The 25,662-nt window shown below is 40.4% G+C and overlaps 1 protein-coding gene across 1 annotated transcript in view; it reads left to right on the top strand.

Annotated features, from left to right (window-relative positions):
* MAGI1 (membrane associated guanylate kinase, WW and PDZ domain containing 1) overlaps window positions 1-25,662 on the top strand; it is a 642,797-nt gene that overhangs the window by 502,365 nt on the left and 114,770 nt on the right. The window contains exon 3 of the mRNA XM_052636253.1: window positions 14,748-14,867. Within this exon, the coding sequence (XP_052492213.1) occupies window positions 14,748-14,867 (120 nt within the window). The remainder of the gene's footprint in view (window positions 1-14,747; window positions 14,868-25,662) is intronic.

Below are 25,662 nucleotides of genomic sequence, written 5' to 3'. Positions count from 1 at the left end.
TGATAACTGCAGCCAGGAAATTAAAAGAGAGTTACTCCTTGAAAGAAAAGCTATGATCAACCTAAACAGCATACTAAAAAAGTAGAGAAACTACCGCCAAGTTCTGTCTAGTCAAAGCTTTGGTTTCTCTAGTAGTCATGTATGGATGTGAGAGTTGGACCGTAAACAAAGCTGAGGGCCAAATAATTGATGCTTCTCCAACACTCTGGTGTTGGAGAAGACTCTTGAGAGTCCCTTGGACTGCAAGGAAATCAAACCAGTGAATCCTAAAGTTTGGAAGGACTGATGCTGAACCTGAAGCTCCAGGACTTTGGCCACTTGATGTGAAGAAGTGACTCATAGGAAAAGACCCTGATGCTGGGAAAGATTGAAGGCAGGAGGAGAAGGGGACGACAGAGGATGAGATGGTTGGATGGCATCACCGACTCCGTGGACATGCATTTGAGCAAACTCCCAGCAATAGTGAAGGACAGGGAAGACGGGTGTGCTGTTGTCCCTGGGGTCCCAAAGCGTTGGGCAGGACGGGGCAGTTGAACTGATCATTATTTTAACCCCTGCTGTCACTGGTGGTGCTGCTTCTCTCCCTTTTGTTCTTGGTCATGACTGCTACTGCTCGAAACTTCTTTCATGACCCAGGGTCTGGAGCCCAGGACACGAAATTGCTTTCGGTCAGTTTTGGAATGTTTAGAATTCCAACCCCTATACTCAATGGAAAGGTTTCTGAGTTGTGCCTCAGGCAGTGCTGCCTCCTGCAGGAAACTTTGCGATGTGTCCTCCCTCTCAGTTTAGAACGTGTGTCATTGAAGCATTACAGTGGCAGGTGTGCTGGTGTGGCTGGACAAACAAAAACCAGTTCTTTCTCTTTGTCCAGTATTGGCCATGGTCATTATGCTGATTGCAGTGGAGGCTGCAGTAGTTAGGGATGATTCTGATGACTGAGAATTTACCTCAAAATGCCAGGACTCAGTGGTGACTGAGGACTTAAGGTCCTTGAATACTGACATATTGACGTGTTCCTTTCCGGATGGTGGAGAGGCTTGTTTTCTTTATGCTTTTTTTATGGGTTTGACATAGGCTAGAGCATGTACTTTTTATCTCTGAAGAGAGAAATAAGAGAGTAAAAGTTGTTAATTTTTAAGCTAGCCACTTCTATGTCATTTTGATCAGGCCCTATTTTGTGAATGTCCTATGTCACATGTATTTTGTTGTAAATGTCATTCATTGACCTTAGCTGTTGCTCATTTAAAGGTTTAGGAAGGCACTCTTCCCTTTTAAATGTCTCATTTCCTGTTTTAGATATGTAAAACAAAAATCTTCCGTACAGGTTGGTGAAAAGTCCCTAACTGTAAAAATGAATCACTTTAGTCTCATTACTCTTTTCAGATGTAACATGTATGGCATGTTGAGAGTAAAATACGCTTTCTGAATTTCCCAGCTGGCTCAGTCAAATACCTATACCCTTTTTTTGTTTGTTTGTTTGTTTTGTTGTGTGAAACTAAATGTGTGGAAGGCTGTGGTGGTAGCTTTTGGATAAAACTCAGTTTTTATGCTTTTTGGATTTATTGAAGATGTTGACTCTGCTCCCTCTGGGCATAAATGTGGGTTTCCTAGAAAATGAAAGTGTAAGTGCTGGGTAAATAGGTTAAGAGGCAGGTGTCTGGTGAAAACTCCTTGTAGCAGCTCCGGGATCATCTGTCAGGTCCTCAGGTCTTCACCTGCTGACAGAAGGCTAATGCCAGTGGTGCCAGTGCTGCCAGACCAAGGAAATAAAGATTGCCGCTCCCTTCTCCTTGCCCTTGATCAGCAGGTGCTGTCAATAGGGCTGATGAATTAGGTGAAACTCAAGACCAGGAAGCACTGTACAATATGACATTTAATTACTAGGTGTGAAATAAACCAAAAACAAATGAAACCACTTTATTTTTTTCCTAAAGATAGATTGTTCATATGTCAGAGCTAAGATGTCATTGCCTTTTAATGAATTGGTTTATAAAATTCTGTCTTTAATAGTCATTGATTTGATCCTTGACCTGATTTTATCTGGAAACATATTAGGTCTAGTTTGTGTTAAGGACACGGGCATAATTTGCTTTCTTGGGTTAAGGGGAAGCCTGTGGACTGAAAATGATGTGGCTGTTTTTTAAGGCAGCTCTTTCACTCACCTGACATCTCTGAAATAAGGTTTCTTTGAAAAGGGCCAATTTCTATTAGAAAGCATAGAATAATTTATAGAGTTTTATATAGTAATTATTATAAGTAACTCACAATAACATTTCTACTTGATTTTACTTATTCAAAACTGGTCACTCACTTCCTAATATACCTTTGCTATCTTATACATTATTCTAATGAAATCATGCCTTTAGAAGTCAGTGTAGGTGATATCATATGAACTCAGGCTTATGTTCATTACTGTCTGCATTTTTCCTAGCAAATGTTTCGAAGCATTAATAATTTGTGTTTAATTTAAACTCTGAAAGATACTTCATTTGGCTTACCAGGCAGAGTGAAAAATAATAATTTATATGAGTCATCTATCTAGGAAGTGTAGTCTATAACATAAAACGACCCAGAGCTGTGACAAGAGAAGTACTGCATAATGTGAGACTGTAATTGCTCATTGAGAAATGAATTAAGCAAAAGAAGGGCAATAACAGTTCATCAGCTGGATCTACATCATTTTGCAGTTGTTCCCAGTCCATATTTTTTTGGAATGTGACTTAGAGTTGGAGAGGCAGTTGGCAAGAATTAGATAAGGTAATGTATGGTCCCAGGGTGGGGGAAGTCAAGGCGGTAATTCAGTTTTCTCGCAATCTGCTGATGTCATCATTTATGGGGACAAGCATAAGTCGCTTATGAACAATAGCAGAGTCCCAGGAGTGAATTCAGCTGCCTGGGATCCCATCCTTATGTCCACATGTTCATATTTCTCGGACTTGGCTCATAAGACACTTTTTGAATATTAGAGTTTTGATAGACAAGAACCAAAGTAAAATTTACACGGTGATGACTGTTACTCTGAATACTTGAGAAGGCTTTAAGAATTGTCATGCCTAGGTCAACTGAGAACCAGTGTATTAATTAAATCAATGCAAGCTCTTTTTTTCTTATGTCCATCTTGACTTGCTCTTGTAACTGTTCTCTGTGGTGTTAGATATAAATTGCTTTCTCTCTTTATATCCAGGTTTATGGTATTTCTTTAGTAAGTCTATATTTAAGCTTTGCATGGGAAGGAGTTAATTGTATGAAGAATAGCATGTAATGTTAAATTATGGGACTTGAGGGCCTCACATTCAGTCAGACACACTGTATTCTAGCAAATAGGCATCTATCTATCCTTATAGATACATGCTAATGCTTAATGACAATGATCATTTAAAATTATGGTATTTACAGAACAAGTTGACTTTATGATTTCTTAACAAAATACAGTCCACAAAGTTGTGACTGGGAGTTGTGTGCTTGTGTGTGAGAGCTTTTGACAAATGATAATTAAAAATAGAAAATTTTGTGTGATGTGAAACTTGTGGGAAAAGAATGCCACTCTTGGGATAATTAAATTAGGCATTATGTACAGAAAACCTGTGTCCCACAATAGCAATATAATGAAGGGGCAGAAGTTACTTTCTTTACTTTTAAAGGGAAATGGTTGGAAAAAGAGAAGAGGGAGCTGTGGTGGTGATGGTGATGATGCTTTTGTTGTGATAGTCGATGTTCATTGAATGCAGATTATGACCAGACCTAGCAGGTTATATGTATTGTCTTAATCCTTACACAAGTTTATGAGGCAGGTATTATTATTCCCATTTTGGAGATGAGGAAGCCATGGCCCCAAATGTTTAACTTGGTTTTGGTTACACAGTTTGTCAATATCAGAGCTGGAATTTGAACTCACCAAGTCTGATTTTAGATCTTATAACAGTTTCTGTCTCTATATGGCTGTTCTGGGAGAATTCCAGACCCCTGCAGTTTTTAGAAAGATATAACATGGTCAATAATTTCTGATTTCTGATCTCACGCTTACACTTGATTCATATATTGGAAGGACTAATGAAAGCAGGTTACTGTTAAAGAAGAAATTTATGCAATGCACATATTATCCACAGAAATGTTAACAACTCCTCTACTGAATAGTCATATCCTTGGAGACAGAGACTACCTTCTGTTTATCTCTGCATATCTGTAGTGTAGTATTATTTTTAACAGTGTTATTGATAGTGTTTACTCCATAAAAGTCAGCATTTTTATTATATTCCTAAAACTGTGAAACCAGCTATCTAATTTCAGGACATTCTTTTCACCCCTGAAAGAAACCATCTACCCATTGGCAGTCAATCTTGATTATTTTTTTTTTTAAACTAAAGAAAGAAAGCTGCCAGAGATTAGCAGCATTTAGCATTGGCTTGCAGTCACCTAATTTGTGAAAACTTGACATTCTCCATTAATTATAGCTTTTCACCAAAATAACCGTTTTCTTTCACATGCTTTTGAAATTACCTGGTTGAAATCATTGGCATTAGTTCATTCCATTTTATACAAACAATTGCTGTCATTAATTCAGAGAAAGTAGAATGTATAAACTGTCATAATACGGAAAGTCTATCTGATCTAATCCCTTCTTATCGTAGACAGCCTTTAGTACTAAACTATGGCATTACTGATTTTCAGAATTCCTTTCTGAACAGAAAAATGCCTCAAGATAATCCCCCCTAAAGTTGATTTTTGATAAGCATGTACAGAGTGTTGGAAATTCTTTTCGTTCATTGCCTGAATGCTGAATGTTTGCAATGAATCTGTGACAGCTTGAAAATTTTTCCTTTCCTGTTTTTAATGAATGCAGGATTTCCATGACTGTGTTTGCCTCTCCCCCGCATCAAAGAGGAAGAATGGTTAATATGCATGTTGAAGTCATTGCTTGACTTTCCTATTCAGTGATCCTGGCCTGTATTACCTCATTATTCTGATTAAGAAGTAGTAAAACATGTTTCCTGGGAGCTCAGGTTTTGGATTAAGAAAGTCATAGGGGGTGGGGCAGAGCATTCTCCCCCAGGCTTAACTCCATCAGCACCCCTTCGTTTTGCTTGATGAGGACAGAGATGAAGAGCTTTGAAAACTAAGCTGTCCCCCTCCTCAGACTAGCTTGTTCCTGTACCCAGTGCTTTCTTCATATATAGGGGCTTTTGCTGCCCTGTGGAAATAAAGTCTCGGGTTCAGATCCTGGCTCTGCCACTTACCAGCTGTGTAATTCTTGGCAAGTTACCTCATCTCTGTGTGCCCAGTTTGTCACCTGTGAAGTGGGGGCAATAATAATAACTATAGGGTTGTTTTCGTTTGACTATTTAGTGGATTTAAAAGGACACAAGGACACAAGCAGGGGACTAGTTTTAAACACTATTAAAATTATCAAAAATTGAGGTACAGTTGATTTACAATGTTTGGGTATACAGCAAAGTGATTTCATTATACATATATATATCTGTAAGTATGTATATCTATGTATGTATTCTTTCTCAGATTCTTCTCTGTTATAGATTATTCTAAGACATTGAATATAGTTATAGTTCCCTGTGCTATACAGTAGGTCCTTGTTGTTTATCTGCTTTATATATAGTAATATGTAAATGTTAATCTCAGATTCCTAATTTATCCCCCCCCCACCCCAATTCCCCTTTGGTAACCATAAGTTTGTTTTCTATGTCTCTGAATTAATTTACAAATAAATTTATTTGTATAATGTTTTTAGGTCCCACATGTGAGAGAGATCATGTGATATTTGCCTTTCTCTGTCTGATTTACTCCACTGGAGACTGTCTAGGTCCATCCTTGTTCCTGCAAATGGCATTACTTCACTCCTTTTTATGGCTGAGCAGTATTCCATTTTATGTGTATATACCACATTTTCTTTAGCCATTCATCTGTTGATGGCCTGATTTTAAACATAAACATGTTCTCCTAGGAGAAAAGGCCTATTGGTCTTCTGTTCTCCATTCTCTGTTCCTGCCTCCTGTTCGCTTACAGCCCTGGTAATACAGAAGCTTCAGTAAAAGCAAGTGCTTTTTATCCGGGAAGAAACACACACTAGCTATTCAAGGGGCCCTGCATTTGGGTGCCTAAAGCCATGATTAAGGCGCCATAGAAAAGTCCCTAGTGTTTTGAGTCTATTAGACTTGCAAGGCTTTGTGGTCCGTATTAGTAGATACATTGTTTCTAAATCTCTGTTTGGGGAGGAAGAGGGTTTATCCCCTTGTGGCTGGTCAGGCTCCCTAGAAAACGGCATGTACTCACAGAAAAATGTTTGTTATGGCACATGCTACAAGATTTGTATTTCTGGGTTGGTGACAAGAGGACATGAGCATTCATGAATTGGAGCCAAAGAGTTAGGACTTATCCCTACAGGGTAAAAACATAAAGATCGCTTCGTTGTAGGACATACCTTCCTTCCATTTTTTAAAAACATAAAGATCACTTAATTGTAGGACATACCTTCCTTCCGTTTTTGAAAAACATAAAGATCGCTTAGTTGTAGGGCATACCTTCCTTTCATTTGTATGTTGAAATGAAATAGACGGGGTTGACATGGTAAATAGGCAGATGATCTCCTAGCCAGGGTAACGAAGGTTACATGAACTGAGGGCCAGAAATGACGCAGGTTTGACTGTGAGAATATCTAGCAGGAAAACAAAATAATATGCTATGTATTTAAATGATATGCAGAGAGGTTTTTCTCCTTGAACATATCTCCAAGAGTGTTGATGAAACTCACCTCTGAGTTTCCAAGCTAGCCAAATCCAGGTCAGCTGCTCATCACCTACCTGTTTGTTTCAGGTACTCTGTCCCCGCTGGGCACCGTGATGGGAGCGGCACATACCTGTTTCCCTTTGAACTTGCACAAAGCCCAGAGGTGGAGGTGTTTTTAGTACTTAACAATTGTTATTTTATATGTTGATGGTTTTATCTTTTCCACCCTCAATGTAGGTGAGGAAACTGAGACTTAGGTGGAGCAACGTAAATTCTTTAGAGAGTAAGGTGATCGAGTAGGACTCTGAAACTACCGTTTTCCACCTTAGAAACTAGAGGCTCTAACGTCTGTCCTGGGCTTTCCTGGTTGGTAGAGACCTAGTCCTAGTGGTTCCCAACATGACTTTAGTGATGAAGGGAGGTGATTTTAAGCAGTGTTCTTGATGCTACTTGAAGATCTGATCTAATACTGAGCATATGACTCTCTGTAATTAAAAATAAAATGCCTGTAATTGTGTCAAGGAGAAAGTCTCAGTTTGGTGCTAATAAGTCTCTAACGTTTGTTAATCTCCCTTTGTCATGAGAGAATGTGGACTTCAGGCTCAGAGCCTTGGACTCCAGGTAAAATGAACCAATTTTATTTTTGTTGTTTTTATTTTTAGTTGTTTATGACAGGCTGGAACTGATTGTTCATTGTTGGTAATGCTAAGTGTTTCCTTTCTGAAGTTTTGTAACGGTAAAATCTGCTCTTTGTCGTGTGCAGTTCTGTAGGCTTTGACAAGTACATTGTCCTTCACCTTCCACCACAATCAGGATACAGAACTGTTCTGCCTCCTCAAGCCCTCTCCCCTCCTCCCATTCCCTGGTGCTGCCCCCTCGCAGTCAACGTCAACCATATACCTGGCAACAGCTGGTTTATTCTCCATCTCTATTGTAGTTTTGCCTTTTATGGACTATCACTGATATGGAATATGCAGTATCTAGCCTTTTGAGTCTGGCTTTTTTTTCTTACACTTACTGAAATGTATTTGGGATTAATCCATGTTGTTGTGTACATTTAAACTGTTGTTGAGTTCGTTGCAAGGACTTAACACTGTGTATCCAATTGTCAATTGAGGCACGTTCAGGTTGTCTGTCTGTTTTGGGCTGATTATATGTAGAGCTGCTTTAGACGTGTATATAGGTTTTTGTGTAAATGAATTTTCATTTATTGAGGATAAATATTTAGGAGTGTGATTTGGGGGTCCTATGTAGATTTGTGTTTAACTTTTTAACAAGCTGCCAAACTCTTTTTCAAGTGGCTGTACCATTTTGCATCCTTACCAACAATGTATGAAAAAGTTCCAGTTGCTCCTTGTTTTCACTAGCATCTGGTACTGTAAGATTTTTTTTTTTAAGCCCATTCCAATAGGTATATAGCAGTTAAGCATTTCTTTTGATCTCAAGATATGGCAAAAACCGTGTGCGTGCATGCCAAGTCACTTCAGTCGTTTTCAACTCTTAGTGACCCCAGGGACTGTAGCCTGCAAGGGTCCTCTGTCCATGGGATTCTCCAGGCAAGAGTACTGGAGTGGGTTGCCATGCCCTCCCTGAGGGGATCTTTCCGACCTAGGGATCGAGCCTGTGGCTCGTGCATTGCAGGCAGATTTTTTCCACTGAGCCGCAGGGGAAAAATTGTGTGAGTGGTAGGTAGGTAACTGAGTGAATTTTAGGAAACATGTTCTACTCTGCTTTATCTCTGGCAACTAAAGAATAAGGACTATGAGGCTATCTTGGATATCTAATGAATTTCAAGCAACATAAACACTTGTTTCCTTAACCTGTAAGCAGATGGAGTGACTATGATTTTTGAAAGTCTCGTTACATTTGGATAAGCAAAACCCAGATGAAGTTAACATCAGATGATCCCATTGAGTATTAACAATTTACTCTTAGTAATGATCCTTATACTAGCAGTCTGGCCTTGAGGCCAGTTGGAGTGATGACTTGCCTTGAAACTTAATGGTGTTGGGAACACTTAGCAATAGGAAATAGCGTATTACTGTTTCATTTCTAAAATTATTTTCCTTCTTGAACTGGGTATTTCAAGAGGAATTCTAGAAATAAGGAGAGAATGCAGATGAGCTCCAAACTTGGTTTTGTTTCTGTAGCCATTTGTTGTTCAGTCACTCAGGCGTGTGAGGTTCTGCGACCCCATGGACTGCAGCACACCAGGCTTCCCTGTCCTTCACTGTCTCTCAGTTTGCTTAAACTCGTATCCATTGATTCGGTGATACTATCCAGCCATCTCATTCTCTATAGCCGTAGTTTGTGGAGTTTGATGATAAGGAAAGTAGTTTTTTGATTTCCTCATCAAGATTCCCTCGTGCCGGGTACCCTGAAAGTTTATGAACCATACCGTGTGCCCAAGAAGCAAGCAGCCACTCAAGCTTTGGAGGCAAACTTTTGTGGGTATTGCTAATTCATGCTGAGACAGTCAGCAGGGCATAGCTCAAATTCATTTATCTCGTGCATAAAAGGCGGATAGTATTCACTTCTCTGGTGCAAATCTTGTTAAATTTTTAACACTTAAAAAAAACTCTGTGTAAGTGATGAATGGTTTGAGATTTAAAAACCAAAATCAGGCAGAAAAATATTGCCACCTTCTCCTAACTTTAGGTCGCAGTGTCGGATACCACTGAGCGACTGAACATCCAAGTATTGAGGACCTTGATGCTAGCTTTCCATGAAGTGGGGAACTTTGGGACGTATTGGGTGTTGATTCAGTTGGAGCCTCTGGTCTTTGGCATGTTCTTGCAAGGATTAAGCTAATATTGAAGTTGTTTCAGTAAGATGCCCAAGAATCAGGACTTTCAGGATTATTTTATTATTTTAATTATTTGATTTGATTTATAAAATACCAAAACAACTAACTACAAGCACCGTGGTACAATTCAGAGGGATGTAAAGAAACAATTTTTTTTTTTTTCTCCTCCCATTTCTGCACCCACCCTCTTCTGGTTACCACTGTTAAGGATTTATTCCATCCATTTAACTATTTATTAACTCAGAAAACCTGTAGCACCCATAGGGCTTTCTTTTCTCTTTTTCAGTAAAATGCAGTGGTTATTTTTGTACTTTATGTTACTTAACTGTATATTATAGATATTCTTTCTCATAACTGCTTGGGCATCTAACTAGTATTTCTTTACAGAGCAAAAAAAAAGAAAAAAAAATCCTAAGGGCAAATCTACCATATTTCATTTACTCATTCCTATATTCACAGGAACTCACTTTTTGTGTGTGTGTATTTGGAGGATTGCTTTTGTTTTGATCTTGTTGCTTTCGGTTTTTGTTTTGGCTGCCAAAAGTGATGGCACGAATATCTAAGAAGACTTTTTTCCCAAGATACCATGTCCAAAAGAAACCAAACAGAATTTTTAGTACAAAACATAAAGCTTGACTGTCATTTTTCAAAGCAGATAAGAGGTTTTTAAAGGATGCGTTTCCTGTTGAAGTATAAGATTCTGCAGTTTGATTGTTGTTGTTCAGTCAGTAAGTCATGTCTGACTCTTTGTGACCCTGTGGACTGTTGTTTGCCAGGCTCCTGTGTCCATGGTGTTTCCCAGACAAGAATACTGGAGTGGGTTGCCATTTCCTTCTCAAGCAATTTGATATGTTTCTTATTTTTATTTCAGAAGCTGAAAAGTGCTCTGGGGGCATGGTAGTGAACATAATACTGGAAATGACCTCCTGGTTTAGAAATGCACTGGCCAAGCCAGTTGCTGCTAGCCATGTGTGCCTCTTTAAATTTGAAGTAATTAACATTAGATAAAATTGCAGTTCAGTTCCTCTGTCACGTTAGCCACATATCAATAGCTACATGTGTACACATGTTGAACTTCGATGCTGTGCACCTGAAATGTATTTAATAAAAATAATAATGACCAGATGTGGCTCGTGGCTACCATCTTAGACTCACATCTACATCTATGAAACATTTCCCATAAGGCAGAAAGTTCTTTTGGACAACAATGATTTCAAATGACTCGTCAGATTGCCTACTTTCAAATCATAGCTCTGCCCAACTGAGTTGTATGTGTCCTTGGGAAGGTTACTTTGCTTCTCTGGGTATCAGCTTCCTCATCAATAAAGTGAGCATAATAGTAATCCTTCTGTGTTTCTGAGAAACATTAGCTATAGCACTATTGATTAACTGTTGAACACTTCACCTAAGATATAGGTAAGATCAAATAAGTGGAAGCTGTTCTTTTTTTTCCTTGTGTTTGATTATCTCTCTTTTCTTTTGGAAGGCCAGGAGGTGAGCTCTGTGTTTGTTTGTTCAAACATAGTAGCTGCAAGATATTGTTGCCCTGATTTCTAGCTGGACCAACAAAAGACGGTGTAGTAAGCTGTAAGCAACCTCCGTTTGTCAGCCTGGGGTTTTTTTTTTTTTTTTTTTTTAATACGTTGTCCCTGAGAAACCCTGTAGAATTTGTTTTACTTCTCTTCTGCCAGGAAGTAACCCTTCTGGCTTTGTTAGAAGTGTGGTTTGTAATAACTGTACCCACCCCAGATGGCTCCTGAAAAACCTTTGAAATGCCATCTGCCAGGCGTGTGTCCAGCAGGCAGCCTGTCATTCTGCTGAAAGAAAAGAGAGGGCGAGGTCCCCTCCCAGGCCCTTTCTCCCTAGCATCTCTGAATGGGAGCCTGGTCATGTGGACCAGGCCCAGGGCCGGTTGCTCAGAGGATAACTCCAGTAAGCTCCTGCTGGCCTGCAGAGAGGAAAGGTTTTGTCTGGGTAGTAAACCCTGAAGGTTTTCTGGGTGGAGATGAATCCTTCCCTACCCGCTTCCCCCGCTTCTTAAAGACCATTCTAAGTGTATTTATTTCCAAGGGAAAATGGTGTCTGCATGTTTTCATTTTTCCTCTAAAATGTACCATTTCCCCCCAAGTTCTTGATTATTTTCAATCCTTTCAGGAAATTAAGTCCCAGAGGTTAGTGTTGTCTCAACAGTTACTCTGACAAATTGGTTCAGAAAACATGACTGGAAGAAATGTCAACGATAAGATGATTATAAGGGTAGAAAAACCAAAAAATTGTCTGGTGTGGAAGACTTTTAGAAAACAAACAAACAAATCTTCTGTTTGGTCTTACTTATTTATCCGCATTTGGGGGTGCTGGGAAGGGAGGGATGGATTTAGTTAATAGAATTTTGGTATGGAGACTTGAGTGTGAGAGTTGCCATATAAAACATATTTAGGACAGATTCTTTCACAGCAAGTTTCAAAGAGAGTCTGTTCTTGCCCTGCACTGGAATTTCCCAGTATGATGCAGACCGTTCGTGTTTTCCAAATAGCCGGCTGAACAGCTTTTGCACTTGGCTCTGAAACATCACACCCTCCTCCTCTGCTCCTGCTTTGTTGCCAGATGCCTCTTCATCTCCTCTGCGGATCTTTTCCTCTGCTCGGTTTCCAAAAATTCTTAAGTTTTTGTGTTTAAGTCAGACTTCTTGACTGCTTTTTCTATACTGTCTCTCCCCCTAGATTCTTTCTCTTGCCTTCAAATGCCAGTGGTTTAGTGATAACTCTCAAATTTAGGGCCCAACCACCCATCTTATTTTTAGATTTACATGTTCAGCTGTCCAGAGCTCTCTACACCCAAGGTGTCTGATAGGCATCTCAAGCTTTCACATATTCGGAAGTGAACTCTTGGTTTTTTTTCCCTTATACACCATTCCCCCATCTTCTTGATATCTGTCAGTAGCACATCCTGTTTGCCCAGGTCGTATTTTTCTGTTTTTCTTACACACTCCATCAGAGGTTTCTGTCTTTAAAATCTAAACCTAGCATAGCCTGATGAGTTGATGTACTTTGAACACATCTATCCTATGTACTCTCTTACAGCTGTTTAAAGTGTTCACAATTCATAACAGAAATCTCATTGCTTCTTATCACCTCTGTCCTATTTTTCTTGTCTATGCCTTGATTTTTTTCTCAACTGGACACTGAAAAGAGTGAAAGTGTTAGTCTCTCAGTCATGTCTGACTCTGCAACCCCATGGACTATAGCTCACCAAGCTTCTCGTTCATGGCAAGTTTTCTAGGCAAGAATACTGGAGTGTATTGCCATTCCCTTCTTCAGGGGATCTTTCCCAACCAGGGATCACAGCAGGGTCTTCTGCATAGCATGCAGATTCTTTACCATCTGAGCCACTGGGGAAGCTTGATTATGTATATAATTTGAACTATAATACCAACTCATTTCATTCTGTAATAACATAAACTATGTATCTGGTAGCAGGTACTGAGCTAGGCCTTTTAAAAGCCTTGTCTTATTCAATACACACAACAAACGTATAGGTAGTTTATTGTCCTTATTTCACAGATTAGGAAACTGAGAAACAGCAGAAGCTCCAGGAACCAGACAGCCGTGAATTCATCGTTCCCTTTCTATGTGTACCGCCTCAGCAGCAGTATATGGTACTCTTTATGCTTCTGGAGTACCCACTGTATGCCTGACACCCGAGACGTAAATTTAAGCATTGTAAAGTACCTCAAGGGTGTCATAGTCTGCCAAGGAAGCAAGAAATGGAAACAACTTAGGAAACACTTTAAGAATAGACTTTTGGACACTACACAAGCAGGCTTTTATACCAGAAAGTCCTGGTGTGCTGAGCATGACAAGCAAACATTTGTAACATAATTGGTACTATGGATAATGTGCAGCTCTTTGTAACACTCAGATTTCAGATATTAGAAAAATTGGACTTGTTTCAAAATGTTCTGTTTGAGTAAAATATGGAAGAAGTGTTGAGTTTTTGATGTAAGAGATATCTGGATATCCATTGTAGATGCATGGAAATTCACATGGGCAGGCAATCAGAGACTGTGTCCTGCCATGAACCCTGGAGACAACATACAGTTGGTTATTTAATCGCTTTTTAGGGAGAATTATAATTAGGACTAGGGGGAAAAGTCTTGCTTATTGTATTTTTTAAAAATGACTTAAAAGCACTGTGGGTAATTGTGCCTTGCAGAATGAACGCATGTTGGTTGTATGCCCTACCTAACTTGAATGTTGGAGCAGAAATCATGAATTTTGCTCTTTTAATTTTTTTTTAATCTCCCCTACCATTTAATATAGATTCCTAGTATGTACTGCAAAATTGCTTATGGTTTATTTTCTTTTTTTAGTTTGAGTGTAAACCACACTCCTTCCACACTTTTGATTGAGGTTGACTGGGCTAAAATGATAGGTCTTTCACCCAGCACCTCAGATGGGTAACTTAAATATTCTAGAGGATCTGTGTTATTTCATAAGAAGAATTGTTGTATTTATGAGTCTTTGATTGCATGATGAGATTAATTCAGGGGGAGAATTTTCTATCAAATGCAGTGTCCTTTTTCTCCTGTCAGAACTTACGGGTGGCCTCTTTTTGCCAAACATATTAATTACATGGAGACACAGCAACATTTTGATCCCTGGGAGGTATCCAGCCACAGATCTTGGGCAATTGAATTTCTCTAGTGATGTGTTTATGCAGCGGGTGTCATTTTCTTCAAAGGGCTTATTACATTGGAAGTTGCCGGATATATTGAGGAACACAAGAATTTCGAGGCCTGTGATAAAAATATAAACCCCTTAGGCTCTGAGCTTAAGGTGGATAATGTTTTTAGAATTTACTGGAGCCCTAAAAGCTGCTGATTGTGAATGTTGTCTGGGTAAAATACAGTTCACCCTTTTCATTCAGTGCATTCATCATTTTTTTCAGTGATAAAAATCACCCTGGGCTGCCTTGCTGTGATTGGCTTTGTCTTTCTGGTATTTGAGGGGCCCAGGCACGAGAGGGTGGAAGTCAGGATGCTTTTCTTCTAGAAAGACATTACCTTTACCAGCTCCCTGTCTCAGTAGGTGGGTCTGTCACCTTAGGTACTTACTGAACTGGTTATTTTAATTACACTTGGATGGGACGCTTCCTCTTTCAGTGGACTGATGTTTTCTTGTGCCTTTTGTCTTGTCTGCCACAGGCACAACCCGGTCTCCCAGAGAAGGAGAGGTGCCTGGCGTGGACTATAACTTTCTGACTGTGAAGGAGTTCTTGGACCTCGAGCAGAGCGGGACTCTTCTAGAAGTCGGCACCTATGAAGGTGAGCTGGTCTGTATGGCAGCAGTGAGCGTGCCTCTCTGCTGGGCACCACAGAGGATCCTGGGCCATTGAGGCAGAGATGTTCTGTGGGCTAGTGAAGTCTAAACATCTGTAGGAGATGGCAGTTCACCTTAATGAGATTAATAATAATAAAATATACGGAATAAGGCTTTGTGGAGCTCTTTAAAAATAATTTGGATTTTTTTCTTTTCCTCCAGGATTTTTCTCCTTTAATTTGTTGATTTAAATCCAGGCACGTGTGAGTGTGGGCGTGGGCGTGTGTGTGTGGGCGTGTGTGTATGTTTAATATGGGTATGTACGGTAGTAGAAAGAAGAGGAAGAAGACCCATAGCATAAAATGTGACCTTATAGGTGGTGGTGTTTTAGTCTCAAAAGGACTGGAATGTCATTTGTACCACCAATTGATGTTTAATATATTTTTGAGTAGGTGATACATTTTCATGGAATATTTCAAAGCAGAATATTTCAGAAGTAGTCAGTAAGTAAGCTCTTTCCTAGATCTATCTTCCACCTGCCTAATTTCCATTTCTCTTTTCCCCAGATATTAAAACTGGTGTTATTCATTTCTGATTACTCTTCTGAAGTTTTTTTTTTTAATGTAAATACAAACACATATATGCAAGTGTACACATACATGTATTCGTTTCATACATGTGTTCTCATATCTTCCCTTATAGAAGGTATATATGCTATTTGGCATCTTACTGTTTTATATCATGAAACTATGTCTTCTAAGCCTTTGAGGTTCAGTACTAGAGTGCTTTTTGTTTTCTTTTTTAAGTGACTGAATACGTGGACCATAATTTATTTAACTAGGTCTTTTTGAATAAACATTTTTTTAATATTTCAAAACACGACTGTGTTGAATAACATGAGTATAAATCATTTCACATAGGTGAAAGTAAATCTGTAGGAAGAGATCAAAGCCTAATGTGGGGAGAAAATTAAACTTACATCTTCTGAAGACAGTATTATAGCTTGATTGCTTTGTTGAGTGTCATTATTTGAGACAGAAGGACATACTATGATACTGTTAATAACTGGATCAAGTTATTAAGTTTTGTGTACTTTTTAGAACCTCTCAAAATCTGGATTTATGAGACAAACACAGTGGCATTTTCCAGATGAGACTTAAAAACAAAGGGTGAATACAAAATAGACTTATTTTTTTAGGGGCATTGTAACTTTGACGTGATAATTGCCCGTTTCAGGGGAATTTTTTGCAGTGGGTACAGGGAAGAATACTAACTTTGTGCCTACTGTTCATGTCCAAATTTTGAATATACATTTAACATTAGGTAGATATTAATGAGATTCCTGATTGTGAATACAAGAAGATTTGCTTTGAGTATTGCTGGTTATCCATTGTTGTGAAAGTCATTCAGTCATGTCCAACTCTTTGCAACTCCGTGGACTGTAACCTGCCAGGCTCCTCTGTCCATGGAATTTTCCAGGTCAGAATACTGGAGTGGGTAGCCATTCCCTTCTCCAGGGGGTCTTCCCACCTCATGGATCGAAGGCAGGTCTCCTGCATTGCAGGCAGATTCTTTATTGTCTGAGCCAGTATTGCTGGTTATCCATTGTTGTAGTTTCCTTGAAGTACTGGGATTTGACTTGGGGTTGGTGGGCTGGGAGATCTGAGAGTGCCCCAAGGAAGAATGATTTGTTAAGACTGGTATATATATACAATGGAATATTACTCAGCAATAAAAAGAAATGCATTTGAGTCAGTTCTAATGAAATGGATGAAGAGTGAAGTAATGAGATGGATGAAGAGTAAAGTAAGAGTGAAGTAAGTCAGAAAGAGTGAGACAGATATCATATGTTAATACATATATATGGAATCTAGACAGATGATACCTCTGATCCTATTTGCAGGGTAGCAAAGGAGACGCAGAGGTAAAGGACAGACTTTTGGACAAAGTGAGGGAAGGAGAGGGTGGAATGATTTGAGAAAGTAGCATTGAAACATATACATTATCATATGGAAAACAGATAGCCAGTGGTTTGACACAGGGAACCCAAAGCTGGTGCTCTGTGACAACCTAGAGGGGTGGGATGGGAAGGGAGATGGGAAGGAGGTTTAAGAGGGAGGGGACCTATGTACACCTATGGCTGATTCATGTTCATCTATGGCAGAAGCCATCACAATATTGTAAAGTATTCATCCTCCAATAAAAAAGAATTGACCTAGTTGTGAGGTTAGAAAAGGGATGGGGGCTCAGTGGATATACCAAGAGCTTCTTCAGTGTGCTGTTTTGTAAATGTGAATATGGTTATAAATTCACGTGGCTGAGAAGAGAGCAAGTGTGGATCCTCTTTGCTGTAAGAAAGTGAGTTGTCCTGTCTGAAATCACTTATTATGACCATCAGAGGAGCTTTAACCCGGAATATAAAAAATACTCATTTGCATGTTTGGAGAGGGTAAGGGTGGGAGTGGCTGTGCAAAGTCAAAGAGTACTTTGTTGAGAAAGAAAAGCATGTGGTTAGGCAACAGCATATATGGGACAAAAAAGAAAATCAGCTCATTTTATTGAGGTATTTATGTTACAAGTGGAATATAGGTGGAGTCACTTTTTTCCCTATTAATTTTATCACTTTGACAGAGGTAGCTATTATCCCCAGCTTTTTAGATGAGGATGCTTAGACCAGGTAGCACTTAGCGACTTTCTTAAGGTTGTGCAGCTGGTTCCAGAAGGCGAGAGCCAGGAAACAGACCCAGCTGTTGGATTTTTAGATCCCATGCTCTTTCCTGGAAATGCCCAGATGATACTGATGTAACTAAAAAGTTGTGATAATAGACCATTAGGACTTCCACCCAACTTCTTGCTGGGTAGCAACAGGAAGAAGTTTTTCAGAAAATGTCTAGTCATCCTTCTTTCTGTGAATGTCATTCAGTTTTTTAGAGTTGAAATTCTCATGCTGCATATGGGCCCAGTGTCTTTTAGCCGTTTACCTGTGTTCTTCAGCCTTTTGACCTTTTGGCTGTATGATTTCCCTGCTGTACGAGATGGCTCCTAATCTTTTGGGAGCAATTGGAATGTATTGTACTGACTTTCATAAGGTGAAAGCAAAATGGAATTTTTATGATATGCCAGTTAGTGTGACAGGAATAGGGCTGGAGAGATCTTTGTGAGCCCCTCTGGGCCCCCTTAACGGTGAGTCTGTCAATTGGACACTAACACGCCTGCAGGCTGGGCTGTGGCCCTGTCAGAGTTTAAGTCTCAGCCCCTTTGCTGCTGAGCTGTGTGCCCTCCGGCAAGTTACTTAGTGCTCCGTGTCTCCATTTTCTCTTCGGAAAAATGAGGATAATAATAGTGCTTTCTCATAGGTAGGATTAAATGAGACAATAATTGGAAAGGGCTGAGGACCGTGTCTGACACCCGTAAGCTCTCTGTCAGCATTAGCTCTTATATTTACACACACGACTGGCCCCAAATTGCCACCCTGTTGGATGGATTCTCTTCTCCTTCCTCTAGTCAGTAAACAAGTGGATTTACCAGTAAAATATCTTTATTTACTTCCCTAGGTACTCACTGTCTATTTCCCTTGCTCACATTTGTTTCCTCTTGTCCTGACCTGGCTCCAAAGAGTTTCCTCAACACCGCAACGCAAATCACTCTTCAAAGCAAGACTTTTAAACAGCTTGAAGTAAAAGTAATGAATTTACACGATGGAATTATTTCCAGAGTAAAGAACTTAAACACCTTTTAAGTCTAAGTTGATTCTCCTCCTCCTCACAGGAAACCTCTGTTAAAGGGTCTAGTGCAAAGATTCAGAACACGTGGACATAAACGGCATAAACCTAAGTATTGTTGTCTGTCGACTTAACACATCCTGGAGATCTTTCCAGTTACCCCATACAGCTCCACCTCATTCTTTATAAATGCTGCAAAATATCCCATTGTATGAATTTATATAGCTTATTTAACTCACCCCTGCAGGCGGACGTCTAAGATGCCTCCTCCCCACCACTTTTTGAATGTTTTGTAAACAATACTGCTGCGAGCATCTCTGTACAAAGGTCTCACTGTACTGTTTTGAATGGATGTATAGAGGAAATTCCTGGCAGTGCAGTTTTAATGGCAGCCCTTCCGTGCCTACATGGTTCATTTCAACATTTTCCATGGCATAGGGTGTGATGATGGGGCAGAAGATCAAAGTAGCTCTGCCTTTGAAGGTGCTAATGCTTCATAGTGATTGATTTCTGACAGTGTTTGTCTAGTATATACGTGATGAGTGCTTTTCAAAGTGCCTTATGTGTAACAACTCACTTAATGATCCAGTAATCCTATGAGCTGAGTACAGTTTGTCACCATTTTACAGAAGAAGAGTATGAGGCCCAGAGATGCCCACTGTCTTTTTTTTAACTCCACATGGTGAGCCCAACATAAAGCTGGCATTCAAACCCAGGCTTCTCTGGCTCTAGGGTCTCCACTCTACAGCTCCTCAGTCTTGGGAGGCAGAATAATTTAAACAGCTTCTAGAGCAGTGATGAGTGCTCAGAGAAGAGAACTACAAGAGTGCTCCATTGACTCTAACATTAGGGGCAGTCCCCTTGAAGAAATGGACTTTCCCCTGCAGCTTGTCAGAGGATCTCATGGGTTCAGGTGTGTCAGCACCGACCCTAAAAAGCCTGAATCCCGAGAAAGCAAATGCAGTGTGAACCAAGAAAAGGTCGGAACGTTGGTGCTAGAGACGGAGGAGCAGGGAATCATTTCTTGCTTCCTGTACAACCAATGCCATCCAACGGGACTTTCTTCAGTGATGAAAATGTTCAATATTCCGAGCTGTCCAACACAACAGTCACGGACCATATGTGATTTTTGTGACTGAGAAGCTGCATTTTAAAATTAATTTAGTTTAAACTAATTTAGCCTTAAAGAGTCCCATGTGTCTGATGACTGCCATATTTTCTAGGGCAGTTCTAGAATGAAAGCTTCTGCAAGGATGGTTGAGGACCCACTCAAGAAGATCTTGCTCTTCTCAGTCATCCGACTTCAGGGAGCTAAGCTCATCTTTAAGAGCTAATCTCCTTTTGGAAAACGTAGTTTTGAATCCTCCCAAAGAGGATGTCACTACAGAGGAGAGGTGATCTTCTTTATGTACATTCTGTGACATATATAGGGCAGACAAGTAGAGTGAACCAATGAAACCTCAAGGCCTGACAACCTTCTGAATATTCTTTCAGGTCCGGTATTTGTTTGGGGTTTAGAATTTCAGGGTTGTAAAAGTTTAAACTGAAAGGCAGTAGAGCTCATCTCTTCAGAAAACAAAACCGAGGTCCAGAAAGAGAATGTCGAAGACACTAAAGGGAATTGGGGAATTGGGGACCAAATCTGGCCAAATGTCTTTCTCTAAGGTCATGTCCCAGGCAGGACTGAAATGCTCATCTTGCCTGAGTCTGTGGCTTGGAAATGGATACTCTTCCTGTAGACTCTCTTTCTAGTTTGTGCATTCATTCCTTTCACCATTAATGATAAAATGTTTAGCAAAACCAGACATGATTGTTGTCCTTAGAGGTCTAACAGTAGTCTGTAGCTACTAGTAGACTGTAGCCTGCCAGGCATCTCTGTCCATGGGCTTCTTCAGGCAAGAATACTGGAGTGGGTTGCCATTCCCTTCTCCAGGGGATCTTCCCAACCCAGGGATCGAACCTAGATCTCCCACAGGCAGATTCTTTGCCATCTGAGCCACCATTTTTAAGGGAGTGTCACATTATTATATCAACAGTATGAAATGTTTATGTGGACTTGCTAATGTATTAGTTATTGGAAGAAGAGGTAAAAGATTCAGGTGATGATATTCTGCCTAGGATGACTCCTGCTTCTGTCTTAGAAAAGTGGAAAGATGTTGGTACACTGGAAAAAGCCAGGATTGGTGTGTGTGTTGCTGGTGGGGGAGAGGGTTGTCAGGGGCTCCATGATGGTATTTTCCACCCCCAACAGCTGTAATGCTGGCATATTATGTGTATCCTCCAACAGAGTAGATGCCCTTCATGACTGTTTAGGGAACCTAAGTATTGCCCCTCACAAAGGCATACGAGTTATGAGTAGAGTTCATAATTGGTCTCAGCTCTGCAGTTTGAGCCAGCTCCTCATTCTGTCACTGGTTGCAGTCAACATCAAGGCAAGACACAGAAGACAAGACTAAGCGTGTCCTCCTTGGCCCAGCTTCCTAACTGTGACACTGAGCTCATTTATTGGATAGCAGTCTTGAAATAAATCAGAAGCACCATCTCCTTTTTGCCTTGCCTTTTTTTTTTTTTTTTTCTCCTGTTGACATTTTTGCTCAATAAGACAGGTTGCTGCCTCAGCCAGCCCTTGGGACTTCTCTGGGAGAGAGTTTGTAAGGGCGGAACTATTCAGTGGGGGTGGTTCCAAACATGCCTGTTTTACAAATGCCTCTGGGTAGAAGAAGCTGATTATACACTTTGAGCTTGCAAAGGTTTTCCCTCAGCATGGAAGTGTGGTCTCAATGTGACATTTCCAATTGGAGTTATGGGTTGCATATCTCTTCATGTTAATTAGGAAGGGAGTGTGTGTGTCAGCCTTCAATAATGGTACTGTTCTGCTTCTTAGAAGGTCTGCAAAAAGGCAGCTGCCAAGGGTCTACTTTGGGGGGACATAGTAATAAAGGTGGGGTGAAGAGAGTTTTTGTTTGTCATTGAGGAAGACGAGACCGTCTGGAGTCCTGTTCTTTGGCAGGCCTCAGCAGCCGTCTGTTGTGATAAGTTCTGTTGGCAAACCCCACTGTGGAGTGTTCTCTGTTGATAATGAAGGAACCAAAGGAAATCTGTGCGACAATTGTATATTCCTCTGCCTTTGAAGACAAGGAGGCCAAGCCCAGGGATGTTTTGGTTAATTTTCTGCTCAGAGATCCCCAATCATTCCTGGAGTCGAGAGCATAGACAGTGGAGACAGATCCATGTTTAAATGCCAGCTGTCATTAAGCATTGTGTGAATGTCAGTTTCTTCGTCTGAAAATGGGAATATTAATTTTTTTCCTGTAGAATTGTTAATGATTAGAATAAGAGAATGTGTAGGTAGCAACATATGGTAGATGCACAATAAAGGAAACTTTTTGTTAACGTTCTTTAAATATACACTTTGATAACAATACCAAATTTTACACCTTAGAGCTGCTCATAGTATCAGGAACAACTGATGCTGGGGTTTATTACATGCTCATATTGTGCCAAGCACAATACTGAGTGCTTTATGTATGTGATCTAATTTAATCTGCACAAAAACTCTGTTTCATGGGTACTAGCCTTTCTACATGAGAACCGAGGCCGGAAAGAAAGAAGTCCCTTACCTTGCTCAGGGTCACAACACTATTAACTTACTTTGCCCTTTCTGGTCTTAAATTCAAAGCCAAATGGCACTAGTAAGAACAAACCTCTACTTACAGGACATGGGCTTATTATCCTTCTGTGCATGCAAATCAAAGATTTGTAGAGTAGAGCAGGTCAGTAAAGAAAGAATAAGTAGAAAGTGATGGGAGTTTTATGAATGATACCATCATGTGTTGAGTAAGCAAGTGGCAAAGTGAAGTGATGTGGATCTGAGATAATTCAGATAGAATTGATGGACTGAAAAGAAACTGCCATGAGTCATGCTCTTAAAAACCGGATCCACAATATAGGTATTGAGGAGCATCCGGGCTAGGATTTGTGTGTACTGTCTCCAGTTGATTCAGTTACTCATTCTGCAAAGAACCACTGAGTGACAGCATGTGCTCGGCGCCATGTTTGTTTTGGAAATGCCGTAGTGCACAGAACACATGTGGATCCTGCCTTCATGGAGCTTAGTTTAGAGGTAAAGACAGGTATCATTTCATTAAATAGTCTGATAAACTGAGCAAAGGGCCTTGTGAAGGAAGAGATACACGCTTCCCTAAAAACATGTATAGGAGACTTTGATCTAGTTGGTGGGGTCAGAGGATCAGCAGGTGATATTGGGATGAGGAGCAGAGGGAAGAAAGTTAAACAGAGAGAAGAGTGAGTGCAAGAGCTGTGAGGTGAATGGGGCACAGATTGCATATGAGACCTGAAAGAAAACCAGTGAGATTTGAGCAGAGACAGCAAGGGGTCCAACTGTGAAGCTTGCCTGCAGAGCCTGCAAGGGTCAAATATGCATGACCTTGAGGCCAAGACAAAATCAGGTATGCTGGGTCTGTGTCCTTAAGTACTGTATACATATTTGTGTTTTACAAAGAACAAGAGTAAGGTTTTTGGACCCCTCACATCTTACCCTGGGCTTCCCATGTGGCTCAGTGGTAATGAATCTTCCTATCAATGCAGGAGACTCGAGTTGGATCCCTGGGTTGGAAAGATCCTCTTGAAGAGGAAATGGTAACCCACTCCAGTATTCTTGCCTGAAAACTTCCATGGACAGAGGAGCCTGATGGGCTCTAGTCCATGGTGTCGCAAAGAGGCGGACACAACTGAGCGCACACTCACTTTTGCCCCTTGGGTATAGTATTGCCCCTTTGATAATATATGCTCCAGATTTCCAGCCATTCGTGGCCACTGTCATCCTGTTCTGCTATTTATTTTCAAAGCTTATTCTGCTTAGAAAAAGAGAAGCAAGCCATCTGTCCCTTCATCTCCTCCACCCCTGCCACCTCCCAGTTCTAAAGAAACATAGGACTATAGGACAAAGGACCTAAATGTGAATGCTTTTCTCTGATTTCTTCACCTTTGCTACACAGAAGGTGGTCCGTGGACCAGTATCATCAGCATCACCTGAGTCCTTGTTAGAAATTCAAAATTTCAAGCCCCACCTTGACCTTTTAAAAGAGAATCTTCATTTGATGTAACTATTATTTGTACAGAGTTTTAAAAACAAATGTATACCATGCAGAGCATTTGTGAAAATCATGTTCTAGTTCCATCTCTGCCTTTCCAGCATAGTGCCTAGCATAACAAGAGGTTCTCTGTAAGGAAATGAATGAATGAATATTAAATGGATACAAAGTGAAAGGCGTTAAAGATTTGATTCATTCTGGCTTAAAACTCAGGGTTGCAGTCCTCCTTCAATATTTTATCAAGCTCTAAACATTGATTTGCAGTCCCCATTAATTTTTAACTGTGTGTCAGAAAATATTTTCTTTGGCTTGGTCATGGCCAAAGAGTGTGCCTGTTAATTATGGCCATTGGTGGCTTCCTCTTGCGTCTTCCCTGCCCTCCTCTCCCTCCCCAGCCGTCATCCCTGCTGAGTTGTATTGTGGAGCCAGTTCTGAAAATAGTAGCTGGGACACACACGATTGTCACTTGGGAGGGAGCCCAGTCACCTCAGGAAGTGTGTGTTGGCTAACATGGGGACTGTGGGATGGTCAGGCTCGTGTCTCTTAGAAACTGTGCAGCCTGCCAAGTGATAACCTAAATTAATTTTTTATTCATTTATAATTCTTCCGATGATTTTTACTTAGTACCATTAAGCGATCCAGATAGTCTTCACAGGAAGTCTCTTGTGCATATTCTATGTAAAGTGTGTGTTGCTGGCTAGGCTTGGCTTGATGCTGACCAGAGTGGCAGTGATTGATGAGGTGGAGAGTTTCCTGGAAGGGCAATGTTTTGAATTGAAATGCCTGGAGGTCAACATGAGTGGAGTGAGTAAATATATGGCAGGTGAGGTGGTGGTGGTGGGAATGGTGGTAAACGGTGGAGTACATGAGTCATCTTGCCCTTGGTTGTGTGGAAAGATAACGTGGCCAATCCCAGATTCAGCAAAAATCAATTCATTCACAGACTCATCGGAATTCCTGAGGATTTTTTGAAGTTTTAAGTTTTCTTCCATCCCTCTTATGTCCATGCCTCTTTATCTGCTCAGACCTTAGGGCACTCTTCTGGGTTGAGGTCAAGGTGTTTGTCTGGCAAAGGCTGGGACACACCAAAGATAGGAGCAAAACCTCTGTGCAGAAATCCTTAATTGTGTGAGTGTTCAGTTCAGTCGCTCAGTCATCTCTGATTCTTTGCAACCCCATGGATTGCAGCATGCCAGGTTTCCCTGCCTATCACCAAATCCCAGAGCTTGCTCAAACTCATGTCCATTGAATCAGTGATGCCATCCAACCATATCATCCTCTCTTGTCCCTTTCTCCTCCTGCCTTTAATCTTTCCCAGCATCAGGGTCTTTTTCCAATGAGTCAGTTCTTCGCATCAGGTAGCCAAAGTATTGGAGTTTTTCAGCTTCAGCATCAGTCCTTCCAATGAATTTTCAGGACTGATTTCCTTTAGGATTGACTGGTTTGATCTCCTTGCAGTCCAAGAGACTTTGAAAAGTCTTCTCCAACAGCACAGTGTAGTGTGGTCCTGGTGAATTTGGTCACACACTTGTCACCAGCATTGCCCATAAGAGACAAATCTCAGGAAAACAGACTTTACAGTTTGTCCAGCAGCATATCTCAGTATATCCAGACTTGAATCAGAGATACTTAGTTTTTAAATGTGGGTCACTAAATTCTTTATTTTGAAAAATGTATCTGCAATAGAAAGTTGAACCCTCTGCCCTTAGGAAACACCACTTGATTGAAGTTTTTCTGTAAAGGTTGTAGGTAATATGCTGGAGAAGTTTGAATAATTATACTCTCTCGTATTTATAACACCTTATAGTTTATAGGTACGTTCGAGAAAGTTACATCATTTGATTGTCGTGGTAATCCTGTGATGTTATTAGAGCTCATGCTGTTGTTATCATATCACAGAGAAAGTATGAGATGATAGTAAGTAATTTGCTCAAGGTTATTTGGTCATTGAGAGGTTTTCCTGC

This window comes from Budorcas taxicolor, chromosome 1 (genome assembly GCF_023091745.1).
Source record: "Budorcas taxicolor isolate Tak-1 chromosome 1, Takin1.1, whole genome shotgun sequence".
Taxonomy (NCBI): domain Eukaryota; kingdom Metazoa; phylum Chordata; class Mammalia; order Artiodactyla; family Bovidae; genus Budorcas; species Budorcas taxicolor.
The sequence above is the reverse complement of the archived record's forward strand: the minus strand, read 5'-3'. Positions and strand labels throughout refer to the sequence as shown.